This window comes from Nansenia antarctica (genome assembly GCF_963989245.1).
Source record: "Nansenia antarctica genome assembly, chromosome: 1".
NCBI lineage: Eukaryota > Metazoa > Chordata > Actinopteri > Argentiniformes > Microstomatidae > Nansenia > Nansenia antarctica.
The window spans coordinates 7,755,710-7,779,681 of NC_137674.1; the positions used below are offsets into that span (position 1 = coordinate 7,755,710).

Below are 23,972 nucleotides of genomic sequence, written 5' to 3' on the forward strand. Positions count from 1 at the left end.
GTGCATGTCCTCACTCCCCCGCTCAATGCAGACTAACCGGAAAAATAAATCTGTCGATAATGTTCGCATTTCTATCCCACTGATTTCTTAGTAACATGACTTTGAAACTAGCAATGTATTTTTGTGGTAAAAAGTGCATCCGTTTGCAAATGTACATACCGTACTGTATGAACACAGAAAGTACAAAGCACAGATTTACAAATACAAAGATTGTTAGGCTAACATAGGCCTGGACCAGCCTGTCCCCTTACGATAGAAGACAACTATTTAGATTATGGGAAATATTACTTTGTGAACTATGAACTATATTGTACTGTACTGGGACGATTAATAAAGTTGTTGTTTTCCTAGATTTCAATAGGGACAAATGATAGTACACAGTAGCTCAGCCTGAATAATTAATCTTGGCCTAATGGTAGATTAACCCTGTCCGTGTCAGCAGTGTAGCTTCTAGCCTTGTATAGTCATACCTCAAAATCATGTTGCTGTTAAACCTCCTCTGGAGGTCTGGATAATGTTGGATTAGCTAATGGTTGTTGGAGCACTACACCTCACATGAGGATCAGTGAAAATTATTGGCTGGTCCATTTGGAGCTGCCTATCGAGAGTGTTGCATGCTCCACCTTTCTGTAGCGACTTTCTGCCTCGAACCTCCCCAGGATTTAGAAAAACTCTGAGCCAAGATTACGTTGGTTGAAAACCATCCATTGTCTATTTATGTACTGCGTTAGGGTTAGCATCCATTGTCTATTTATATACTGCGTTAGGGTTAGCATCCATTGTCTATTTGTGTACTGGGTTAGGGTTAGCATACATGTGTAGTTATATTGTAGAGGATTGTCCCGCTACGCTTGCTCTTGAGCCACAAGGAATCCCCTAAATAGTCTGAAATAATGCCCAGATATTATCTTATAGGTCAAAAGGGGGCACACCTATCAGTGCCCATGAGCATAGGCTTCTTTTGCCAAAGTTTGTAGCATACAGTACAAATAATATGTATGTTAGTGGAACTCACCCTACACCAAAGACACACAAGACAACAAAACATTTAAAACATTATAATGATCAAAGAGATCATGGGATCTGATCATCACAGGCATTACATTTTTCCTTTATTTCCATTGAGGAATAATTCAGCAAACCTAATTAGATGTGTTTTAAAATACTAAGCTTTCTGGGGAAAGTGTGGTGTGTTCCATCACATCATTTATGCAGGCATAAGAGAGCTGTCAATGTCTAGTACTGATTCTAGCTTTGCATTTCGTGACGTTAGAATTATAAGGTTCTATCTCCATTTTTGTCAAAATTGAGTTTTTTACATAATCTGATCCATTAAGTGTTTATTAATGCCTGTGTGCTGTTATTTTTAAAATGTTGATTTTTTTGAGTTAGTAATTCATAAAATACAAAGGTTCCATCTCACAAAACATAATGGAATGTAAAAACTTTGACGCTCAATATCTCTGAACTACCCTAAACGGAGATAGAACCTTATAATTCTAAGCTCACGATTTGCCTCAGCAATCGCAATACTGTCGGCCAAGGAAGACATCCACAGTGGATAACCGAAGAATGGATCCCACAGATCAGGAACACTTTCCAGGACGTAGGTGTGAATGTGTCAGAGACGACCATCCACAGAATATGCCACCAGCCAAACGACAGATGCTTCATTGCAAGGTGCCAACCACGAGTTCCTCCAAAGGATGATCAGGTTAGTTTACTAAAAAGTACCTAAAAAGCTTGCAAAGAGGTGTTGTGGATAGATACAATTAATATTGCCATGTAACAGAGTGATTGCAATAGGAAAGTTTGGAGAAAAAAGGATCTGACCAAGATTTACAGCATACCATCTCATCTGTGAAACATGGTGCAAGGGGTGTTAGGTTTGTATAGCTGCATCTAGAACTTGCTAACTTGTCTTACATGATGATTGTAACTGCTGACAGCAGCATCAGCAGCAGAATGTATTCTGAAGTGTACAGAAATATCTTGACCCAAATATACTGCTATGGCAACTACAGTTTTTCATGGCCAAGAAGTGAAAAGTTCTTAACTGGCTTAGTCAATATTCAGATTTAAATCCTATTGAACAAGCATTTCATTTCTTGATAATACTTTTTGAGGCAAAAATACCTCAAAACAAACAACAACTGATGACGGCGGCAGTACAGGCCTGGCATTTGTTAAATCTGTTTTATTTAAAATCCAAACTCTTGAGTGTAGAGGCAAAAGAAGACAAAATGTTTCACTGTCCCAAAGTGCTGAGTAACTATCAATTAATGTAAGTACTTACTGGTATAGACACACACTTGATCAAAGCAAAAAAAAAAAACTCAAACAGCCAAGATGGGAGATTCTTAGATACACTACTGCAGTGTGTACTTTTGAATGCTTCCTGATGCATGTAATTGGCTGAGCAAACTCCTGATAAGGAGTGTATCAAAGAACCCTTGCACAGCAGGGATGTTTGGGAGTGTATCAACATCAGTGTATCATGAAAAAAAAGTGTTTCTAATTCTGCATCGTCACCATGGTATGGGTGATCAACACCTCTAAAATCTGAATCTCTGAGAGGTGCAAATCCTTGACTAATTGCTGTATGAACACCTTCACAAATGTTATTTTTCAGTACTGTAAACATTTTTTTGGACACTTTAAAGTGGTGGCAGCTCAGTTGCCGCCAGTTTTGGGATTTCACAACACTTTCTTTTAACAGTGCAATAATGGAAATGGATGTAGTCATAAGGCACTGTACACACATAACTCTATAGTTTGTGCTAGACCATTTCATACTGTATAGTTTTCTGAGAGTACTGCTGTTAGTAAGTGACAATAAGGAGTATGCTGTAAAGCTGATCAAGCCCTCGAGAGTAGTTGAGCACCATGTGTCTCCATCTTAGTCTCAGTCTCAACAGTTTTACAGGAACATCCGCCACACTCCACCCACTGAGTGGGTTACAGTGATGTTGCCCGGATGCACGCAAAGAGCTGTTTAATTGAAACAGAGGAGAGTGACTCAACTGATTGGCCAATCCAACATGACCCACGACTACAGCTAACAAATCAACTGCCTTTACAATCTTTACAAACCAACCATCGTACTGAAAAAAGACCAGATACTGGACATAGTGTGTGACAGAATGAGAATGTCTCTCTATTGATTGTCATGTTTATACTGTACGCTCGACAACTGTAGTTGATGCTAAGCAACCGAAGGCAGAGGACGGGTTGAGTAGGCAGGCTGTGGTGTCTACGGTACAGAGTGGTGAAGGGCAGTTTCAATAATAGCCCCTGATGAGGATGAGGTGATGGATTCGGCCTGTCGCCGAGAGTGTCCGCCTCCAGCCCCAGGCCACTGTGGGTCTACGACATCACTTCCACAGCCATCTGTCAATGTTCGTTGGCTGTGGCCCTGGAGCAAGGCCCACAGCCACCTACCGCCGGACCTGCAGCTATGCCACACACCTGGGCCAAGGGTTAGCACTCACTGTGATGTCACACAGCAAAGGATGACCATGGGAGTGCTGACCGCCAAGGACTTAAAGGACACTTACTGCCTTGTCTAACTCTCTATGTTTCCTTGTTTCAAAAGCATAGTTTCACATTAAATGTATCTGACTGACTTTTACTTTGACAGGGCTTATGTACAAATGTTCTTTTCTTTTGTTTTTTTAAATGTTTAAACAATATTTGATTAGAAGGAAGTAGAACACAGCACAACACTTCTGGGTACACAAATAAGGAATGAAGGTCCTTCTATGTTTTATTTTTTCCTATGTATTGACCCAATATGTACTCATTTTCATTCAGAGTACAACATAGTAGGCCTACTGTACTGTTGTATGTACAGAAACAGTTTTCGGGATTCTGTCATATACATTGCTGCTTTATATTTTGGGGGTTCAGAAGAACATCGACAGAATTAATTCAACACATTGGTATTACAGCGCTGCGGAGAGCTAAATGAGAAATTACTGAATTGGTGGTTTGATTATCATCATTTTTCTTCAGCCTGTTTTTCAGAGTCTGTTAATGGGAAATGCTTGTCACATTGCTAACCAAGTGGAACGGCCTCCTCGAAAGCCCACGGTCTTCCCATTGTGAGGGAGAAGGAACAAGCCTTACAGACAAACTTTTAATCATTTCTACCACTCTGTTCTGTTCACTAATTGTGAAGGAGACGGAAACATCCGCAGCAACCTGAGAGGATCCTGGAGATAGGCGCGATGAAAGCCAAGTACTGCGTTGGTCACAGAAGAGCACGGACGAAGGTAAGTTAGCTCACTTGTTCACTCATGTTATATTAGTCTAACCCTCTCAAGTACACCAAATAAAACAGCGTTGAGACTTGTGTCTCATGTATGCCTAACATAGGCTTGAGATCGGATCAGTTCCTCTCACTAACCTACTGCAGTATTTGGTTAGAGTGTCAGTAGCTTATGTGGCTATCTTGAATTATTTACTGATGGCAAACATCCTCAAGATTAGATTTCCCACTGCAATGCAGAGATAATATGGGATGGTCCATTGTGCTGCAAAAGGCACGATCCTCTGAAATGGTGAGGAAAGAAAGTCAGTGTTGAAAACAAACATCACCCAAGGTCTTTAGGGTTGAGTGAGAGCTGCGCTATCGATTTTTCAGGTTATTGATATTTTTTTCTCTCTCTAAAATGAATAACCTGTGTTAAGACTTGGTACCAGAGCAATGTTTCCCCTGCTATTTTCCAGAAAAAACAACAAAACAGTAAAGGTAGAACAACAAGTACAATAAAGACTAAATCCAGTTCTGGGATATTGACTTGTGATGACTGTATTGTGACTGATATCAAGTGTAAGTAGTGTCAAGGTTTTAGAAGATATCAGGTGCAAACACTAAACCAGGCCCTTCTTTATAATCTATTAATAATAGTTAATTTCATTAGCTTCAACATGTTGTTGTGCACAATATTGAACATATTAATTTAGAAAAAAATTCAAAATAATTTTATGCAGTTAAGGTATTCATAAACTATCTATACCTACTTTGTGGCATGATTGTGATTATATCTATCTGTCTCTAGAATCAAGATAATTATACTGTACATGAACAACTGCACTTTATTCTGATAATGCACTTGTGTGATCTACTGCTTGATAGAGAATTTGTAAAATAGTGAACATAAATGTTATACTCTGACAAATCTAAATTGTTGATGCCTTATTATAGGGATGCATACAGTAACTTAGTGGGGTAACTATGATCATTTCCTTGGTGACATTATGGAACAAAACACATTTGAATAACAGATGACTATATTTAGTTTAATATTGGCTTTGTCTAACACACCTTAACACACATTTATTTTATTTTGTGACCAAGTTATATAAACTCATACAATAAAACTTTCTCACACAATGTCTCTGAAAATGAATGTAATGGGAGAAATGGAATAAGCAGGGCTTCTGGTACAGTTCAGGCCTTCTATCATGGTAAACCAGCGAATCTAGGGCATCCTCTGACAAATTGTTTTCTAAACACAATGTAGGGCAGCCGATTCCAACTGGGAGGCAATGTGATTTGGTCCTTTTCAAGACACCCTGGGATGATTATTAATTTAAATTCGGTACATTTCAGATATGGTTTTCAAAGAAAAACCTCACCGTGGTAAATATTAAAAAGGCTATGCATTCATACTGCTGAATTGAAGAAATACACATTAAGCTTGTTAACACTTGGTTAATATTTAATGTAGTTGAAGACCATAAAATAAGGTTTTACCATGACGTTTTGATATACGTTAGGAATATATCTAATTGTGACATACAATACATATTATGTCTTCACTGTGCTTCCTTAAACTGACTTTATTTCCTGACAACTGTTAAAATGTATCACCCTTTATCACTGCCCATCAAACGTATAACAAGTGTATTCAAGTTGGGCCACGCCAAACTGCTGAGTCTCACTTCAGGCTTCAAAGTAGCAATTTCCACCAGCAGTAGACCAGGATGACTCAAAATTGAAATGACAAGTTGAGTTATAGTACATTTCTTCATTTTTCTTTTTATTAGGATAAAAGGGAGTTGCATCTATGGAAATAGATTACCCTCTAAATCGACAACCTATTTCAGAACTAGGAGGCAAGGAAGCTATACATTTACATTGCTTTAATATAACTTAAAATAAGATGGCAAGATGGCTGCTGATGGCTGCTGACTCCATTGTATGCTGAACAATAATAATCTTTAATCAACAAGTGCGTCCTAAATAACCAACAGTAAGCCATTCAACTAAACTTACTAAACTGTGCCCCCTAGTGTCCAGATGTGCAAAGCATTATACACGCTAAGCGCGTGTATCACGTTCTAATGCTTTGGTCCGCGTATCGGGATCTTTTGTCTGAAAAATGTGAATACATTTCAGCGTTGTTGAAAATCAATGACACATCGCTAGTCAACTAACACAGCTAGTTTTGTGAGCCTGCTAACAATGTAAAGTAGTGTTATAGTTAACTAGGTAGCAGTGAATGCATTGTGAATGCAGTATTTTGGCTTGACCAGCGATGTGATTCTCAACAACATTGAAACGTACTTCCGTGTTTCAAAAGAAAAGTCAGAACATTTTTATTGGTTGCCGATATGCGGACCAAAAGACTAGAACGTGTCACAATTACATCTGGGGTAACGTCTTTCCACCTCTATTTCCTCTTCAATCAGTGCAGGGGTTTCTTCATCATTTCCGATTAGCTTCCATCTATTTCACCCTTTGCTTCCACCACATAATGACCGTGGCTCTGGGGTTGGTCCCACGGCTTACCTTCCCTCAACCTGACTGCATCACCTGGTCTGAGAGCTGGCAGCGTGTGTGATCCTCTATCGTAGCAGTGTTTCTCTCTGTCTAGTTTGGCTTTCAGTCTAGCCTCACTCACTCTTTCCATAGTTTCTGGTTGTAGCAGTTTTTGTGCTGTTGGCAGTCTTGTTTTCGTTCTGCGGCCCATCAGCAACTGTGCTGGTGAGGGTAGCCCGTTCAAAGGTGTATTCCTATAATCCAGCAGTGTGAGGTTAGGGTCTTGTTTGTCTGCTTTTGCTTTTTCAAGCGATATCTTTGCGATCTGCACTGCCTTCTCTGCCTTCCCGTTAGACTGGGGGTATGTGGGAGATTAAGTTGTGTGTTTAAAGCCATATTCCTCAGTGAACAGCTTGAATGTCTGTGGCTATCTTTTGCCAGGGCCTGTCTGGCATGTCATGAGCAATCATGGGCTCCTTGCAATTCTGCTTTTTGTAGCTATTGCATATGTAACACTTTGAAACCAGGTTGGCTATCTGGTGCTGGCCATCCCTGGCCAAAACATGACATCCCTTGCTAGTCTTTTAGTTTTTTCAATCCCTTGGTGGCTGGAATGTAATTTCCTCAACATGTTCTTTCTCAAGGTGTCTGGGATCACTATTTTGTTATCTTTGAAGATCAGTCATTCTTCCGCAGTCAATTCGCTTCTATAGTCCCAGTATAGCTTGGCCTCATCTGGCATCCCTGATTTTTCATTCGGTCATGATGACTTTTTTTTTTATATACCACTGTGAGGATCTGGTGCTTTTCTGTGCGGGTAGGCACATTACCGCGCACATTTGCAAGTCGTCTTCATTTTCACTTTTGTCTGTTTCATTTAGGTAGTTCCAGCTCAGGGCGTCCGTGTCTGAGGAGTCTGAGGAGAATTTTCTGAAGTCTTAGTGGGGTCTTTGCTAAGGGCTTTCTCACGATCGTATCCAGAGGCTTATGATCCATTTCAACTTCAAACAGCCGTCCGAAAAGATACCAGTAACATTTGTCACACCCATACATGATGGCAGCTAGCTCCTTCTCGATTTGTGCATATCTTTTTGGAATGTCTGTAAATGCTTTTGATGCGTAAGCTATGGGACGCTCTGTCATGAGTCTCTGGAACATTTCAAGAGAGTGCAAAATGGGGGGGGGGGGTAGTGGTGGTCTAGTGGATAGTGAGTTGGACTTGTGATCGGAAGGTTGTGAGTTCAAATCCCGCCTGAAGCCACACCACTACTAGTGTGTCCTTGAGTAAGGCACTTAGCCCTCAGTTACTCCAGGGGGAATGTCCCTGTAATTCGTAATTGTAAGTCGCTTTGGATAAAAGCGTCTGCTAAATGGCAAAATTAACAATTAAATTAAAATAACAGCATCCACAGACTCAAAATCACTGTGCAAAAAAACCGTAGTTTATTGCGAGCTTTCGGTCATAGACCTTCTTCAGGCCTTCTTCTCTGGAACATTTCACCAGCTGTGTTAATTCCGAAGGGTAGACTTTTGTATGCATAATGAACAAACAGGGTGTTAAAAGTGCACCGGTCTGAACTTTCTTTGTCTAATTTCATCTGCCAGTACCCACATTGTGCATCAAGTGTGCTGAAGACTCTGGCTCCTGACATTCGAGCCATGACTTCTTCAATGGTCCTCATGGGGTAGTGCTCCCTCTCAATGGCGGCATTTAAGTCCTTAGGGTCTATGCAGATCCAGATTTTGCTTCCATATGTTACGGCAGCTGGTGAAAGGGAGGACCACTCGCAAACACGAAAGGCTCGAAAAAGAAAGTTGTCGAGTCAATAAACATTTGGTTTTAGTTTTTTTCATAATACGCAACTTGAAGTTTTGAAGTACCCACTCGATATAATAAACAACACTTTAACGATCACTAAATACGTATAATTTGTGGATTGGATTCACTGTGCTTGATTGCTACTGTTAAGGGAAATTACAATTAAGGGAAGTACATCGTAGCGATGTGCCAATGTTAGCCGTTAGCGGTTTGCAGGCGCACACAGTTTTTAGCCAGAGCACTGGTTGCACGTCCCCGATAACATGCAGCAACGTGCTGCTTTGTACCTTTTGCGTATTTTCAATGCCGGTGGCTGTCAAGTATAGCACAATTCTTTGTCTCCATCTCTTCCAGTTGTCTGCAATATTCCCTTCCAATCTCAGTGAGTCTGGTGCTTTTAAGATGCTTTTAGTATCCATGTTGGCTAGAATTCGTCCTTTCTGACACCATGTAATGACACAAATTAACGAAACATCAAGACAAACACAAACTCAAATTGGTTCCTAAAAATATATATCATTGACTAATTATGGGTATAGCCACGTAGTCTGTAAAGTTTGCCACTCTTGCTATAATTTACCTACTATAATTCACTTCTTGACCAAGTAACTTTATAGACTTGACAGGTGGCTGACATGCTTGTTATTCCAATGAGTCATTATTCTATCAATGTCCCCATAACCTAGCCTTATAGAGGACACAGTATAATGGTTATTATATATCGCAGCATACAATCTGCTTGATGTGACTATGTGATATGGCGAATTACATAATGAAGAATTTTTTGAAGGACGTGAAGGAGACCGCAACAAAATGGAATTCATATAAAAGTCAGTTATCAGTTATCAGCTATGAAGTGAGATATATAGAGCAGTGATTATATTGACATGTATACACAATCAATGACATACCATTTCCTGGAGAGGAAGGCAATACAGCATGTCAAATCTGATTAATCTCTATACATCTGGGGTTGCCAGGTTCCATGACATGGTCACTACAAGCCAATTCAACTGGAACTGAACCATCTGGTCTAAGTGAAAATGAAATGTGCCACAGTGTCTATTGGATGGGTCTCACATCCCAAAACACAATACCATTACACTCGGGTAACCTGGGATTCATCAAAACATGTAGAAGCTAATTGTCTATTTGGCTGTGAATGAGGTTGTGGTAGAGGTGGAGGTTCCGTCTCTTGGGTAAGACATGAAGACAATAATTTTGAAGCCAAAACATATTATGTTGAGCATGTCAGAAGAGCAAATGACTAACTCTCTGAACAAAAAAAGGATAATGAAACAAACTCCTAAATGAGAAGGTTTAATTACTGTGTTTAAAGTCATTCCAGAACATGGCTGGATTGTGTGGTAATCAGTGGGGAAGGGGCAAAATATGTATTTAGGTTAGACCTAATTATAGCTGTGTTATAGTTTATCCCATTTTTAATGACTGCGTTGAAGAAACAAAATAGCCTGCAATTCAGCCAGATACGAGGTCCAATAAATGTCACTACGAATATGGTTGAGCAAGATTACTTAATCTTTATTATTACAAATGTATTGTACTGTATTTAATCCTATTTTACCCCTACTGCCTCATGTCATTGCCATGACCAATGGAGTTCAAACAAAAAGCACACTATTAGAATAGAAACTGACCCACTATGGGAGTGAAATCAGTTTATGTAATGTACACAGGCATTTCTTCAACAATGACTTGAGCCCTGCATCTGTTGAATACTTTATGATACAGTTAATATTTCATTGGTCCTGCCTCTGCAATCAGCTGAATCAACTTAGTGTGATATATGTAATTAGTGGTAAAGTAGAGGGTACACTTGATTTAAGATACATTTACGATATAACCATTGATTATATATTGCATTTTGATGTGTTCACATTAAAACACATAAACATAATTCTTGTCCTATTTAAGATAAACATGTATTTGTTTATACAGTATGTATCAAAACATGTTATATTCCTTCCTCTAACCAACAAGCATCGATGTTTACTTGAATTGTCTTTCTTCAAGTCTCTCCTGCAGACCCTTTCCTCTGTGATCTCCTGCACTGATGACCAGTCATAATGTCCCTCCGGTGGCCAAGGCCGTGACAGAGTGACGCACCATGTCCTTTAGATGTCCCATCAATGTGCCGGGGGCCTCAGGCCTCCTGCGTTATGCTGATTCTCTCCTACTGTTTAATGTATCAGTTTATCACTTTGCAACAGCCTGTAATCTTGTGTTGTCCTTTTTGTGCTTATCTGTCCGAGGGGCTGTGAGCCTCTCAAAAATAGACTCCAGTTCCTGGATTCGTCCAGGCTGATTCTACCCCACCCTATATACAGTATATATATATATATATATATATATATATATATATATATATATATATATATATATATACAGTATACGTAAGAAACAAAACAAAAAGGAAAGAAAGAAAGTAAAGTATAGGGGGCTAATTAAGGTAGTGCTGGGGACACGTGGGAAAGGGAGGGTTAACTGGTGAAGGCAAGCTTGAAGAGGTGGGTTTTGAGGGCTGCCTGTTTAAATGTTGGGCGGGTGTTGGCCTGTCTGATGTGGTTGGGGAAGGTCGTTCCAGAGGGACGGGGCTGCGGCTGAAAAGGCCCCATCACCCCAGGTCCGGAGCTTGGTCCTTAACCATGTCCCACCAAAAAAGTTGCCCTTCACTATGGACCCCTGAAGTCTTGCACCCCACAGTGTTGCCAGATGGGATTGTTTTCCAGCCTAACCACAGTCTAAAAGCCGCCCAGTGTGATCATAAGTAGCCCGATTGGGCGGGAATACCAATACGGGAGTTTTTTCTGTGGCTTACTTTTGCGGGTCTATGGTTTGGTGTTAGATCAGATTGTTTGTATTGTATTTCTTGTTTATATTGCTTTAGTATTGTTTTTGTTGTGAAACGCTACGTGACATTTTGTCTATGTAAAAAGTGCTATACAAACACATTTGATTTATTGATGGTCTAACCCAGAACCAGGGTGTTCTCTTGGGACGGTGTGTACTGTAGACTAGCCTGAGGTGGGTGGGTGTCCCAGCCCAGGAGCACCTGTGTGATTTATTTATCTGTGCTGGTCGGGGCTTGATAATGCAGTGGGACGGAGGGGGGGATCCATCATTGTTGCCAACACTCGACGGTCTGTCTAGATATGGACCCATTCTCCTCTCTGATGGGGGGTGCAGTTAGAGAGCATTCTGTCTCTCATTTGGGTGTGGTATTGCATAGCCTCATCGGTTATCAGTCACATTATATTCACTGCTCTTGCTGCAGTGCAACTGTCGTTGTGCAACTGTATGCCTTTGTTAAATACAAATTGCCCAATGTTATTTTCTTGCCTGTGGTATTAGAAACCTCATACCCAATGTATTGCAGTTTTCTGACGCCCTCTGAGCTTCTAGAGACATAGCCCCCAACGTTACCTGCATGTACTAATACTGCAACCAAACCATACTACAACTTGTTGTTGAAGAGACTGAAATGATTATGCTTGATGAGGACTACCCCCCGCCTCCCCGCCCCCCCCCTGATATTAAAGTCAATGAAAACATTCCCTCATCCATTCAGTTGATGGGGTGGAGAGACAAAGTCACAAGTGTGTTTTTGTCACCTGCTTTATTTATCTCCTAACCCCATCGCTCAAAGTGTCTGTTCCGTTGGCACCTCTGGCTACCATTAGTCATGTCTGAAGCGGCCGGGCGGCATATTTATTTAAAGGGAAGCAGCCCATCCGTCAAACGACTCAAAGGACAGCACAGTTATTTTATGGGCTAGGGCAATGACACCTCAAATCAGTCTACCGTTACCAAATAAACCTGACAAAACACTGGACACCTAAGGGGCAATGTAGTGGTGGCCCTTGGCTCAAAAAAATAACAGGTAAGACAGAAGAATTGAGGCCCGAATCCAATCCAGGGTCGATGCAGAAACATTTAGGAACATCCGTTGCTTTATGCAGCAGGCCCATTGGATGTAAAAGTAGAAATAAGTGTATTATGCTTTAATTGGTTGAGGCCTGGCTCTGCTACGGGGAGCTGACACTTCATTAGAGCATGGCAGGCCCATCTACTAGGCTGCAGCACCTCCCTCACCTCCCCCACTGAGAGCACGAAACACAACATAACAGCCGCCGCCGCAGAAAAGATTTGACAGGAAGCGGCTGGCACAGAATGCTAAAAATTAGGAGGCTCGTTCCTAAAATATAAAATACACAATAAGGTGATACTGGCATTCAAATCTTCCTTCGTTGTGTCCCCCACATACAAACAACTATCGTAGCAGGTGTTTCTATGAGGCTTAGGGTTAATTAATTGTATTTCATTCAGTATTCTGTAACCTTTCCTACCCCGCGGTCGTCAGTTGATTGACCCTGATCTCATAATGAGTGTCAATGAGAGCATTAAATGGTTCTAAAAGCTGAACAGTAATACGAGTTAATGAAGTGTGGGTGAGGGGGAAAAACGCCTGGGTCATCACATTGTGACTGCACAGAATCCCACCATGCTAGGATCACTCCGGCACGTTCTTATGAGGGTCCGTTGGGACAAAGAAAACGTCATAGTGGTTCAAAGAATAAATATATCAGGATGCTACTGAATGACCTGAATGATGCTAATGAAATACCACCTGTTCTTCTTCCTACAGTATGGTCAAACTTATTGTGAGAAAGCATTTAGCATTAGTAAAATACTAATTGAATGATAGATATTATGTAACTCGACTACTGCAACAGCATCCTCTACGGTTTGCCTAATAACATCCTAAACAAATTCCAATACGTCCAGAACTCTGCTGCCCGTCTGCTCACGTCCACTCGCCGCCGTGACCACATCACCCCTGTCCTCCAAAACCTACATTGGCTCCCGGTCAAATACAGGATCCAATTCAAAATCCTACTCACCACTTACAAAGCCATCAACAATCTGGCCCCCTCCTACCTTGCCAACCTCATCCCCCTCCACACCCCCTCCCGTTGCCTCAGGTTTGACGACCAAACCACCCTCAAGACCACCAGGACCAAGCTCCGGACCTGGGGTGATGGGGCCTTTTCAGCCGCAGCCCCGTCCCTCTGGAACGACCCTCCCCAACCACATCAGACAGGCCAACACCCGCCCAACATTTAAACAGGCCCTCAAAACCTACCTCTTCAAGCTTGCCTTCACCAGTTAACCCTCTCCCCCTCCCCTTCCCATGTGTCCCCAGCACTACCTTAATTGGGCCCCTATACTTTATTTTATTTATCTTTTGTTGTTTCTTTTTATTATTAGTACTCAATCTTTTCATTTTGTAAAGCTTATTTGAGTGTCTAGAAAAGCGCTATATAAGTGTAATGTATTATTATTATTATTATTATTATTATTATTATTATTAAAGTTATGAAGTTATACACAACTAAGTTATACAGGGTATTTTTGATATCAGGTGAAGAGAGAACCCAAAGCCGGACTACAGACGGAGACAACGGTGTAGCCTTAAGGGACTGGGGGAATTAAGTGAAACGTCTCCATTTGTCGACTCCATCTCCATTTGCAGGCAGCAGACAGACAGAGCTGTCTCTCCAGGGGTGGTGACCTGTGACGGCAGTGTCCTGCTGAAGGAAGCAGCCTCTCTATGGGAGGCCACTCACATAGAACAGAACACAACAGAGAGTCCTCGGAGGAACGTCCCTTAGCACATGTCCCCGTCTCGCCTCATCTCTCCTTCACTCTCATGAAAAAGCTATTTAACCAATTGACCTTCTCCCGAATGAATGCATCAGGCTAACCACACACACTCACACTCACACACATACGCATGTGCGCACACACACATGTGCACACACACGCGCACACACACACACACACACACACACACACACACACACACACACACACACACACACACAGGGGCTAACACACAAATGCATCGTTTTTATCCTGTACCTACCGGTATAAGACCGGCCTTGTCTATTCTGCCCACTCTTAAGATCCCGCTTAATGGCACTTCTGCAACAATGAACCGACCTGACATTTCACCTTATATGAGGTGGGAGAATAGTAGCATACTGGCTATGTGCTTTTGATATAGCCTATATGAAGCCATCTTGAAAGGTGCTGCATACATATTTATATACAATACTTTTGGCACTTAGTGTGCACCTCTTTAGAGTACATTTGTATGCGCACATTCGAATGCAGTTAGATTTGTTCGTTTGCTGTAGTACAGTATGTCCTGTAGGGCCTGTCCATATTGTATGTACTGTAGCTATAATGGACAATGTACAAGCTTTAATAGACTGTTTTCATTTTTAATTGATGAACAAATTAGTCTTAACAAGCTTTTTCCATTCCTCCAATCAGGTGGTTGCTGTAGCAATGTATGATAATTCCATATAAGAGACACAATTAAAGCCACTAGTCTGCTCTTTCCATTGCATTAAAGGCTTTTGCCACGGATCAAGGGCCATGCTGAATTTTGGGAAAAACTATTTCTGTGGATCAATATTTATGAAATGGAAGGGAATAATAGGATTGAAATCTACTTGCTTTGATTATTTCCCCCCTCTCCAGCTTCTCCTCACACACACACACACACACACACACACCCCCACACACACACACCCCCACACACACACACCCATCCCCCACAGCACACTCATATATTGTACCGAGCGCCATCAAAACATTTGCTGCAATACTGTCTAAACAAATGTCGCAGAGCCAGAAATTAATTAGAATGAGAATGTTCTTGTAAGAAGCTTTCTAGTGAAATTGGTGTTTGGTGTGACGTGGCACAAAAACACAAATCAAACACACAGACACACAGACAGACACACACACACACACACACACACACACACGCACACACACACACACACACACACACACACACACACACACACAGACACACACACACACACACACACACACACACACACACACACACACACACACACACACACACACACACACACAGGCTTTCTGAACTCTTGACCCGTAATGGAGCTCACAAAAGAACTGAGCACTGAAATTACTTGTTGGGGGACAATGGGTATCTGGGTTGCTTATCATATGCTTATGTGATATTGTAACAATAACTGTGACTATTTTGAAAGATTATATTGCTTTATTGTCCTGAACCCTAATCTAAAGAGACATATAAGTACATGGTTTCGCTGGTGGAGGGTTTCAAAAGTCATTTTACTTTTGCGTTCCTAAAATGTCAGGTGTAAAGGGACTTAAGCCCGAAATAGTTGTACTAATATCATTGGTAGAGAAAATGTCAGGAATAGACATTCATTGTGGAATACCTTATCAACTCAGGTACGCAGGTAAGGTCGCTGGAATACCTGATCATGAAGTAAATGTCAATGTACCCTTCATGGACGAAATTACAAAAGGAGAGTGAGCCGATGCGAGAAGCTCTAGTTTCAAAACAAGGCCTGATCTGTATAATATCTGCCAAGTGTAGCTGGTATTGCTTACAACATTGTCTCTAGATTTGTTTTGATAGCTTAGCTTCACACTTGTTTCTCAGAAGGGAGTTTTGTTCAACCATGAATTAATGATCCTAACTTTTAACAATAAAATGAATTCATAAGAAACTCTTCCAAGCCATTATTAATCTGCTGTGGGCATGTTTACTACACCATTACCAATTCCAATTCCATTGACAAAAAAAGGCCCAATACAGAAATTGTCCCTTATGTCAAAATAGGCAGCTCTAATAAAAACCATTGCAATAACGTTTAGTTAAAAATTAGAATCTGTACAGTAGGCCAGAGATTAGAAATTGGCTTCCGGTGTGACGATGTTGTAGGCGTACTACAATAGCTCGAGAGAGTTTTATTTCAGATCATTCACCTTGGCAAAACAACCACCAGCTTGTTTATGAAATCTTGTTAATTTGGTACAAATTATTGTCTGGTTGGAGAAATTCAAAATGATGCCCTCGGAGAACATTAATTTAGAACAAATCATGTCTTCATGGACACTTCATAAAAATTATGTCAGACATGAATTATATGTGTCTGCGAAATGGCATATTATGAACTCATAACGATATAATGTTTCTCTGTTGATTCTGCGCATTTCAGCAGTAGGCTATATTATAGGCTATATTATAGGCTATATGGACACTGCACTCACGAAGCTAAGAGCGCAGTTCAGGCCAATAACATTCCCCTCTGGCACAGTGAGTTCACGTTGAATGTCCTTTCATGAATCAGTCAGAAATATTTAAATGCCATGTGCAATGATGAGAAGAAAAAGATGATTTTCACAGTTCTACTGCCATTATTCAACAAGTCATTTGTAGTTGTCTACTGTTTGCATTTGACTGTTCTTTTGGCCCCTGTACGTCGTATCATGTATCGTAGCGAACAGCGGGGTAGAGTAGCTTGCCCTAAGCGGGTATCGAAATCACGACCGTGCGTTTACAAACCAAGAGAGTTGGAGCTGCTAACAGGCCTTTACACAGCATTGTTACACTGTCCCCTCCATTTGGGATAGTGTGCCCTCACGCTTCACAGGATACCAAGTGCCTCACGTCCCTCACATGCCTCTCTGATGACTCTAATGTTGGGCACCATCCAACTTCTGACACCAATGTAGCGAAAAGCGAGGTAGAATAGCTTGCCATAAGCGGGTATCACTAAAAGGTTATCTATATCGCTACAAACATTTCAACACATAACGTCTAATAGCAGTAGCACCATCACCATCAAATTCCATGTGACTGGCTATTGAAGAAAGAATACAAATAAATCCAGAAAAGATGTGATGGGCCTATTTCATGTTGTATGTTACGAATCAGCCGGTTTGTGAGGCTCCTACACTGACATCTGACTCTTTAACTCGTTCTGATCTAGCATTAACACAAAGTCTCCTTCAAGCCCAGTGCACATATCCCCAAAGGGAGAGAGACTAGGTCTCCGCCCCGGTCCATCAGTTTGGCATGAAAGTGATTCAATGTTCAATGTTCCACCAAGATCCCTATCTTTTCTTCCAAGACATGAAATCACTGCAGGGCTCTCTGAATGTATAACAATTTAAGCGCAACTGCCTGGATTCTCATTGCCTCTTGTCTTTTATTTGTTCTTTTAAGCATAGAGGCAGCCAGGATATGCCCTCTAGGCTGAGCACCTTCATCTTTTGCTTCATGACAACACCACTTGAGGCAGGCACCCCACATACGTACTTATGTCTCGCCTAAGAAGGGCATACAAAGGGATCTTTGCTATTCCCCTATCCTCACTGACCTAAATGAGTCCCAGACATCTACTCTGCCTGTCTGCATGCACGTCATTTCCAATTGTGTTCATTGTTAAGGTCAATAAAAAGCAATAAGCCTCCCATTCAAAGGCGGTTTCTTTAGAGGAAAATAACAAAACATTGTCACATTCACAACTATGCACAGGGCAACAACTATGCAGCATACTAACACACAGCATGTCCTCTCTTTGAGCATGACCAAGTGGGCAATAATACTACTGTCTGTGAATAAATATGATGGCATTTCTTTTAAAAAAGAGCCCTTTGGGCAATTACTTATTCATTAAGCTACTTGAAAAGTGTTCTGGCAGTCAAGGTCTTCAAAAGCAAAAGCTATCTGTATGAACTGATGAAGATGCCAATATGTAAATCACCTTCAATCACTTTTTTGAAACTATTAATTAGAATAATGATTTGCACCAACTATGATTGGATATTGTGACCAGAATGTATTGCAGTACTGTATTTGCCATGTTCTTCTACAATGTAATATGTCACATTTCATTGCAGGTTGTACCTTTAATGTCATGGCAGCATTGGGAACAGTGACTGGGGTCACTATCGAAATGAGAAATATGCTACGACTCTCTGCTCCGATTTCCGAAGTCAGATACATAGAAAAGTGATTCATAATGTTGGTGGTGAGAATATCCAGTGTGCACATTTGGTCAGCTTGTCTGCATGCAAAGTATTTCTTAGTAAACATTGGTAATGAGGCATAAATAATAATAATAATAATAATAATAACGAAAACCACCACAACACACAAGTGAACCAAAAAAAAGAAGTAAATAACTCAACACCCAAATGCCACACATGCACTGACAACAGTGAATAAAGAATGAAAAGATCAAGAGTTTATGCTCTCTGACCTGCTGAGGTTCCCGTGGGGTGGTCTGCTTGACCCGTCTGTTGGAGGCTGTGGTGGTGGTGATCTCCATGATGGAGGTGGACGTCTCCGAGCGGTTGGCTGTAGCGCTCGACTGTGGCGTAATGGAGGACGGTGAATCGCCCACTAGCCGTACGCTACCCTGGATGCGGATGTTGGGATCACTCTCTACGGCCAAGTTAAACACCTTCAGGCCATTATAGTAGAGGCCTGAGAGCTGGCCCTGAAAGGATCGACTCTGGTCCCGGTCCAAGCCCCCAATCTGTATAGTGGTTTGGCTGTTGAAGATAGTAAGCTGCCTCCCTGTAGGAAAACAACGTTACATATATACGAGAATGTTGAAGCTCAGACCTAGCTGCTCCCTGAGACATAAAAGAAAAAAAGAGTGATGAGAAATAATCGCGCTGAAAAAAGGACAGATTATTTGCCCAGTGGCTAATGAGTGCAATAAATTACCCATTGCTAGAGGCAGCCTCTGGTAATTTATTGCAGTTATAATGATGGGATGCCTATGAAAAGCAGATTCAAAGGAAAATAATAAAATAATAATAATAATAATAATAATAATAATAATAATAAAAACAACAACAAAATATGTTGTCTTAAATCATTGTAGCCTTGCTTAAAGGACAATCATGTCCATTTAACAACAGGGTGGAATCATTAATCATGTTTAATGTTTGAATATTGACATATTACGGTACTTAACAGCAATGGACTAAACTGTGATTGATTTATTTCCAAGAGTCTTGAATGTAATGCTTCAACACTTGAAGGGAATCTGAAAAGTAAGACAATGTGTCCATGTGGAACTTCTGTTGAAAAATATGTCATTCAATACTATTCCATTATAATTGTCTTACAACTTGTTCAGATAAATGTTTTGGAAATCACCTATAGTACTATTTTAAGTTTGTTTGGGTAACAGTAACTTTCCTTATAATAATTGACCAATATTTCCTTAGCCTTTTCCGGCTAAGCAATGCAGTAGGATTTTAAAAATCACATCTAACCGGCTAGCTACTAATTCATAACTAATTATGACTAATTACATGAAAATAAGAAAACACTGAACGCATAATATAATTAATGGCTTTTAATACCAAATGATGGTCGAATTAGCTACTTGTTAACACTTATAAGCCACCAATTGGTGCCTAATAAGTGTTCTGCAAACTAAAATGTTCCCAAACAATTTCTGTTTATTTTTACCATCAGCTAAAGACTGCCTTTTAGCAAGCTCTGTAACTATAACATAACATATATAAATTATATGATGAGACACTTAACAAAAAGAGTCATTCATGATAACTCCATTAAAAATTAAACAAAAAACATAAAGAATTATGAAGAATCATGACACATTCTAAGCGGGAGATACAACTTGGTTCTTATAAGTTACAAAAGACATGCACTTTTGTGTTTTATAATACATGTACTTGTTCTTCATTCCCTACATATTTACAATGTCTGTTAAAGGGACTCCATTTCTGATGCCAATTAATATTGCACTCTATTTATCATTGCTAGCAGTTTAATCAGTGTACTGTAGTTCACATAATAAAACAAACATATACATGTACTGTATATATGTGTATCAAATATCACTACAAATATCAACTGGACGATTTAACTGGACTTTTTAATTTATCATTTAGATATTTACTGCAAATAACAACAATGCTATAGTAATTTATATACATTTTAACAGTGTTCATATTACTTCAATAAGTACAGTTAGATGTATATTTACAGTCCCTTTAACCTGAAGTTGACAGGAAACACGTATTAAACAGCTGACATTTCTAAAAAGAATACATTATTATGCAAAGTGAGCAATATCACTATCTTCATTTTACTGTTTAAATGATTTAGTTTTATTTAGTTTAACTGAACATTTATTTTATAGGTTTATTGGTTACAGAGTATTACTTGGTTATGATGAAATTATTTTTATTTCAAGTTTAATCAATGTTTTTACCTTTGTCGAGTAGCCATTCATCAACTACTCGACCAAGTCGATATGGGATTCGCTGTCTAGCAATCGCCAGGCGTTCGTTATCATTGTTGCCTTTAAAGTTTAAAGAGACATTTCATTGGTTAAAATCTGTAAGGTCAAAGGTTAAATGTTAATACTTAATGCTTGAGCTAAACAACTGCCACAAGTTTTTGGACGTTTTGGATGTTTAAAAAACAATGTTACCTACAACACTTCATTGACCAAACTTCACTCAATCATTTTATTTTATTTTAGCCAACAAATTATTCCTATATTAATCGAGAATTATCAACCTGAAGTTTCATCTAGGTTAATAGAGTTATGTTATAAACCAAACCAAAATCACAAATTGAAACATTCCCATAACAGAACTCTCACCAAAATGATTTCCAATACATATTTTTCTTTTTCCCTCTTTCTTTTTGGCAGACTTTTTTTAGCTAGTTATACATTCTCAGAAGGGAAATCAATTGTATTAATGGTTTGTGAATACATTCAACCTTTTGCACACATTTTGGGGTTTAGAAGAAAAAACGAAATATCTATAACATCTTTACATTTCCCTACCCCATTTAAAAAAAAGCAGACTAACAATTTAACAGAAGATTCAGCAGTTAACATACTTGGTATCAAGACATAAAACAGAGTTAGGCATCAAACAGGTGCACATACTGTATATACAGTGTCATTCTGAAGGGTTTATTTCAAATAGGGAATGAAGGCTTTGACAATAGCTAAGAGTCAAGAAAACGTCACTACTAGAAAAGCATCACTTCATCTGCATACTCTATTGAGAGGTCTGTGTTGAGAATGCAAATGAAGGTGATAATGTCCAACATCTCACAAGCAACGTTCCCTTTAGCAGTGTAGATTTAATGCATTTGAAAATACTCAAAAGACACACCTCAGCAAAGCATGGAGGTGCATGAAAGTGCATTTCAATCTAGTTAGGACATTAAAAGATCCTGTTCCTCTGTGGATTAGAAAAAAAGGTGCTTGAGATCCTGAAGGGATGACATTGAGTTGCTGCTTTGAATAAAAAAAATATATATATAAAAAAAGGTTTTCTGTTTTACGTGACACCCAGGGGGTAAAGATTTAACTGAATGAAAGAGTAGAGGAATACATACTAAACGATTTCAAATGGAAGAAGGATGGAGGGACTGCATTGATGAGGTAAACTCTGCATCACCATTTTGTCAAGGCCAATAACCTCTTTAGAGAAGTAGTACAGTGGCATTGTCTCCGACTACCTTTACCCAAGAACTGTCTTCAGAGACTGAATTCAGAGGCTCCATTCTTCCGGCAGTTTGACAATGTTTTGTCACACCAGCTACATTCATTCTGTGTGGGCAGTTAATGGTTCAGGGGACTACCAGTACAGGAAGTGTCTTGTAGAACGGCCTCAGTGAGAAAGGGTTGAGGGGGACGGTGGAAAGAGGTCATCCCTGTGACTCATATCCAAAGCTAATGTCTGGCTTCTTTCTTTTAACACTAGAACAGCCATGAGGGGTCATTTGACGCCTGTGAGTAAAGAAACATTTTATATCTTTGCACTCGATCAAAGTTCAGGACCCTCCTTTCATGACTTTTCCTAGATATGTGCTTTCTACCACCCAGTATCCTTACATTTTCAAAATCACATCAGGATAAGCTAGTATAAAGCTATTTTGCCGTTTTTTCTGTGTAGGAAGCAGGCTAATTTACAAGCGGACAACTAGTGGTCGTTGTGTGTAAATAGCAGCTTGAGCATTGTAAAGAGGTGACCCCCGAGGCGGCTCTTTTAGTAGGTAAAAAAGGCACGGATGTTCTAGTGTTAATCATGTCAGTCTAATTTAGGCGATAAGGTATACAGATACTTGATATATCTGTCTTCACAACCCAGGGTGAGAGTGGGAGGGAGGTGGGGGTGGGGTAAGGTACGGTGATGTTCTTAATGTGGAGACATCCATGCACCAGGGGAGAAGAGGCTCCCTCTGTCCTTACTGAGGATACTGATCAAAACGCAGGGCACAGAGGCCTGCTAACCTCTGCCATGCTGACAGAATTAATGGACTGTGTCCTGATATGGAGCGACTCTACCGACAGGATGAGATATAGATACAGTCAAGAGACCAAGAGACCTGAGGCAGTCGTATCACCACCGTTTCACTTAGACCGCAAGGCCCGCGTTATCGCAGCGAGTGCATAATGTCACAGGCTGGACTCAAACTGCTTTGAGTTTGTGTGGTGTGACTTGGGTTCGCTGTGAATTATATTTCGTATATGTAGCAGTGGTTTGCAGATTTGCTACCTTTTTCATAGGTTGCTGTGTTTATTTGAGTTGCAGTGGTATATTTCGGCATTGTGGGTTTGGTTGCTATTGTGTCAGTCAGTGTAGTTTTCTTTCTATGATTTGATTATTTTTGACAGCTATGCCTCTTCAACCCGCCACACTATTACCTTATGGACTCTGAGCGACAGTGCTGAGCGACAGCTGGACCGATGAGAGTTTGGGAAACTGGGGGTTGGGAAACTGCTCTCTACCCGGATATAGGTGGCTTTCCTCCAGGTCTGGATGAAGCAGCCTGGAGGCTGTAAGCCCCACAAGAGATCACGTTCCACCGGGCCTTGATACGACCCTGTGCTGCTAGGTTAATTGTTAAGACTGCTATGTGAACATTTCCACTGGCCAGTCTTTGGCATCCAGGTGGGGGACTGTACAGGACCTAGGATTTTTTTTAGGATTAGGACATTTTAAGAGTAATTGTATTTAAATAAAGTGTCCGTTTTTTTAAATTGCTCCAGCATCTGCTTCCTCTTGGTATCTCAGACACTGCTCCTCCCTCCCAAAACAAACTCTTTGTTGTGCTTTTGTTTAGATAGTTGAACTCCTAGATGGCTATAACCTAGGTGGCTATAGCGGCGTTGTCAACTTGGCCGCCTGACACATACTCTATACCATATCGTGTACACACTCACATAAAATGCATATAAATATGACTTGATGTACAGTAGTTTATGTATCCACTGTATGCACACTATATTCCATTGTATGTTAGGTAAAGAGCATATTATGTATGTAGAATGATGCTGTCTTGTAACCTTTGACTCTGAAATCCATTGAAAAGGGGAAAAAGATGCAGAGAAACTGACAAAAAAAGCAGCCTAAGCTTGATTGTGTATTGGATGGGTAGTTTTAAGGGGGTCAGTACTCATGAACCTTCATTACTTCAGTGGAATC

The 23,972-nt window shown here is 40.3% G+C and overlaps 1 protein-coding gene across 29 annotated transcripts in view; it reads right to left on the minus strand.

Moving 5' to 3' along the window:
* Positions 1–23,972, minus strand: part of LOC308160526 (neurexin-1a) — a gene marked incomplete at its 5' end in the record, with an annotated part of 306,372 nt that overhangs the window by 31,880 nt on the left and 250,520 nt on the right. For 23 of the 29 annotated variants that reach the window (XM_080534441.1, XM_080534442.1, XM_080534462.1 and 20 more), the window contains 2 exons: positions 18,734–19,053; positions 20,732–20,821. In XM_080534441.1, coding sequence (XP_080390567.1) covers positions 18,734–19,053; positions 20,732–20,821 — 410 coding nt within the window. The remainder of the gene's footprint in view (positions 1–18,733; positions 19,054–20,731; positions 20,822–23,972) is intronic. The other 6 variants (XM_080534460.1, XM_080534459.1, XM_080534455.1 and 3 more) reach the window with 1 other exon arrangement.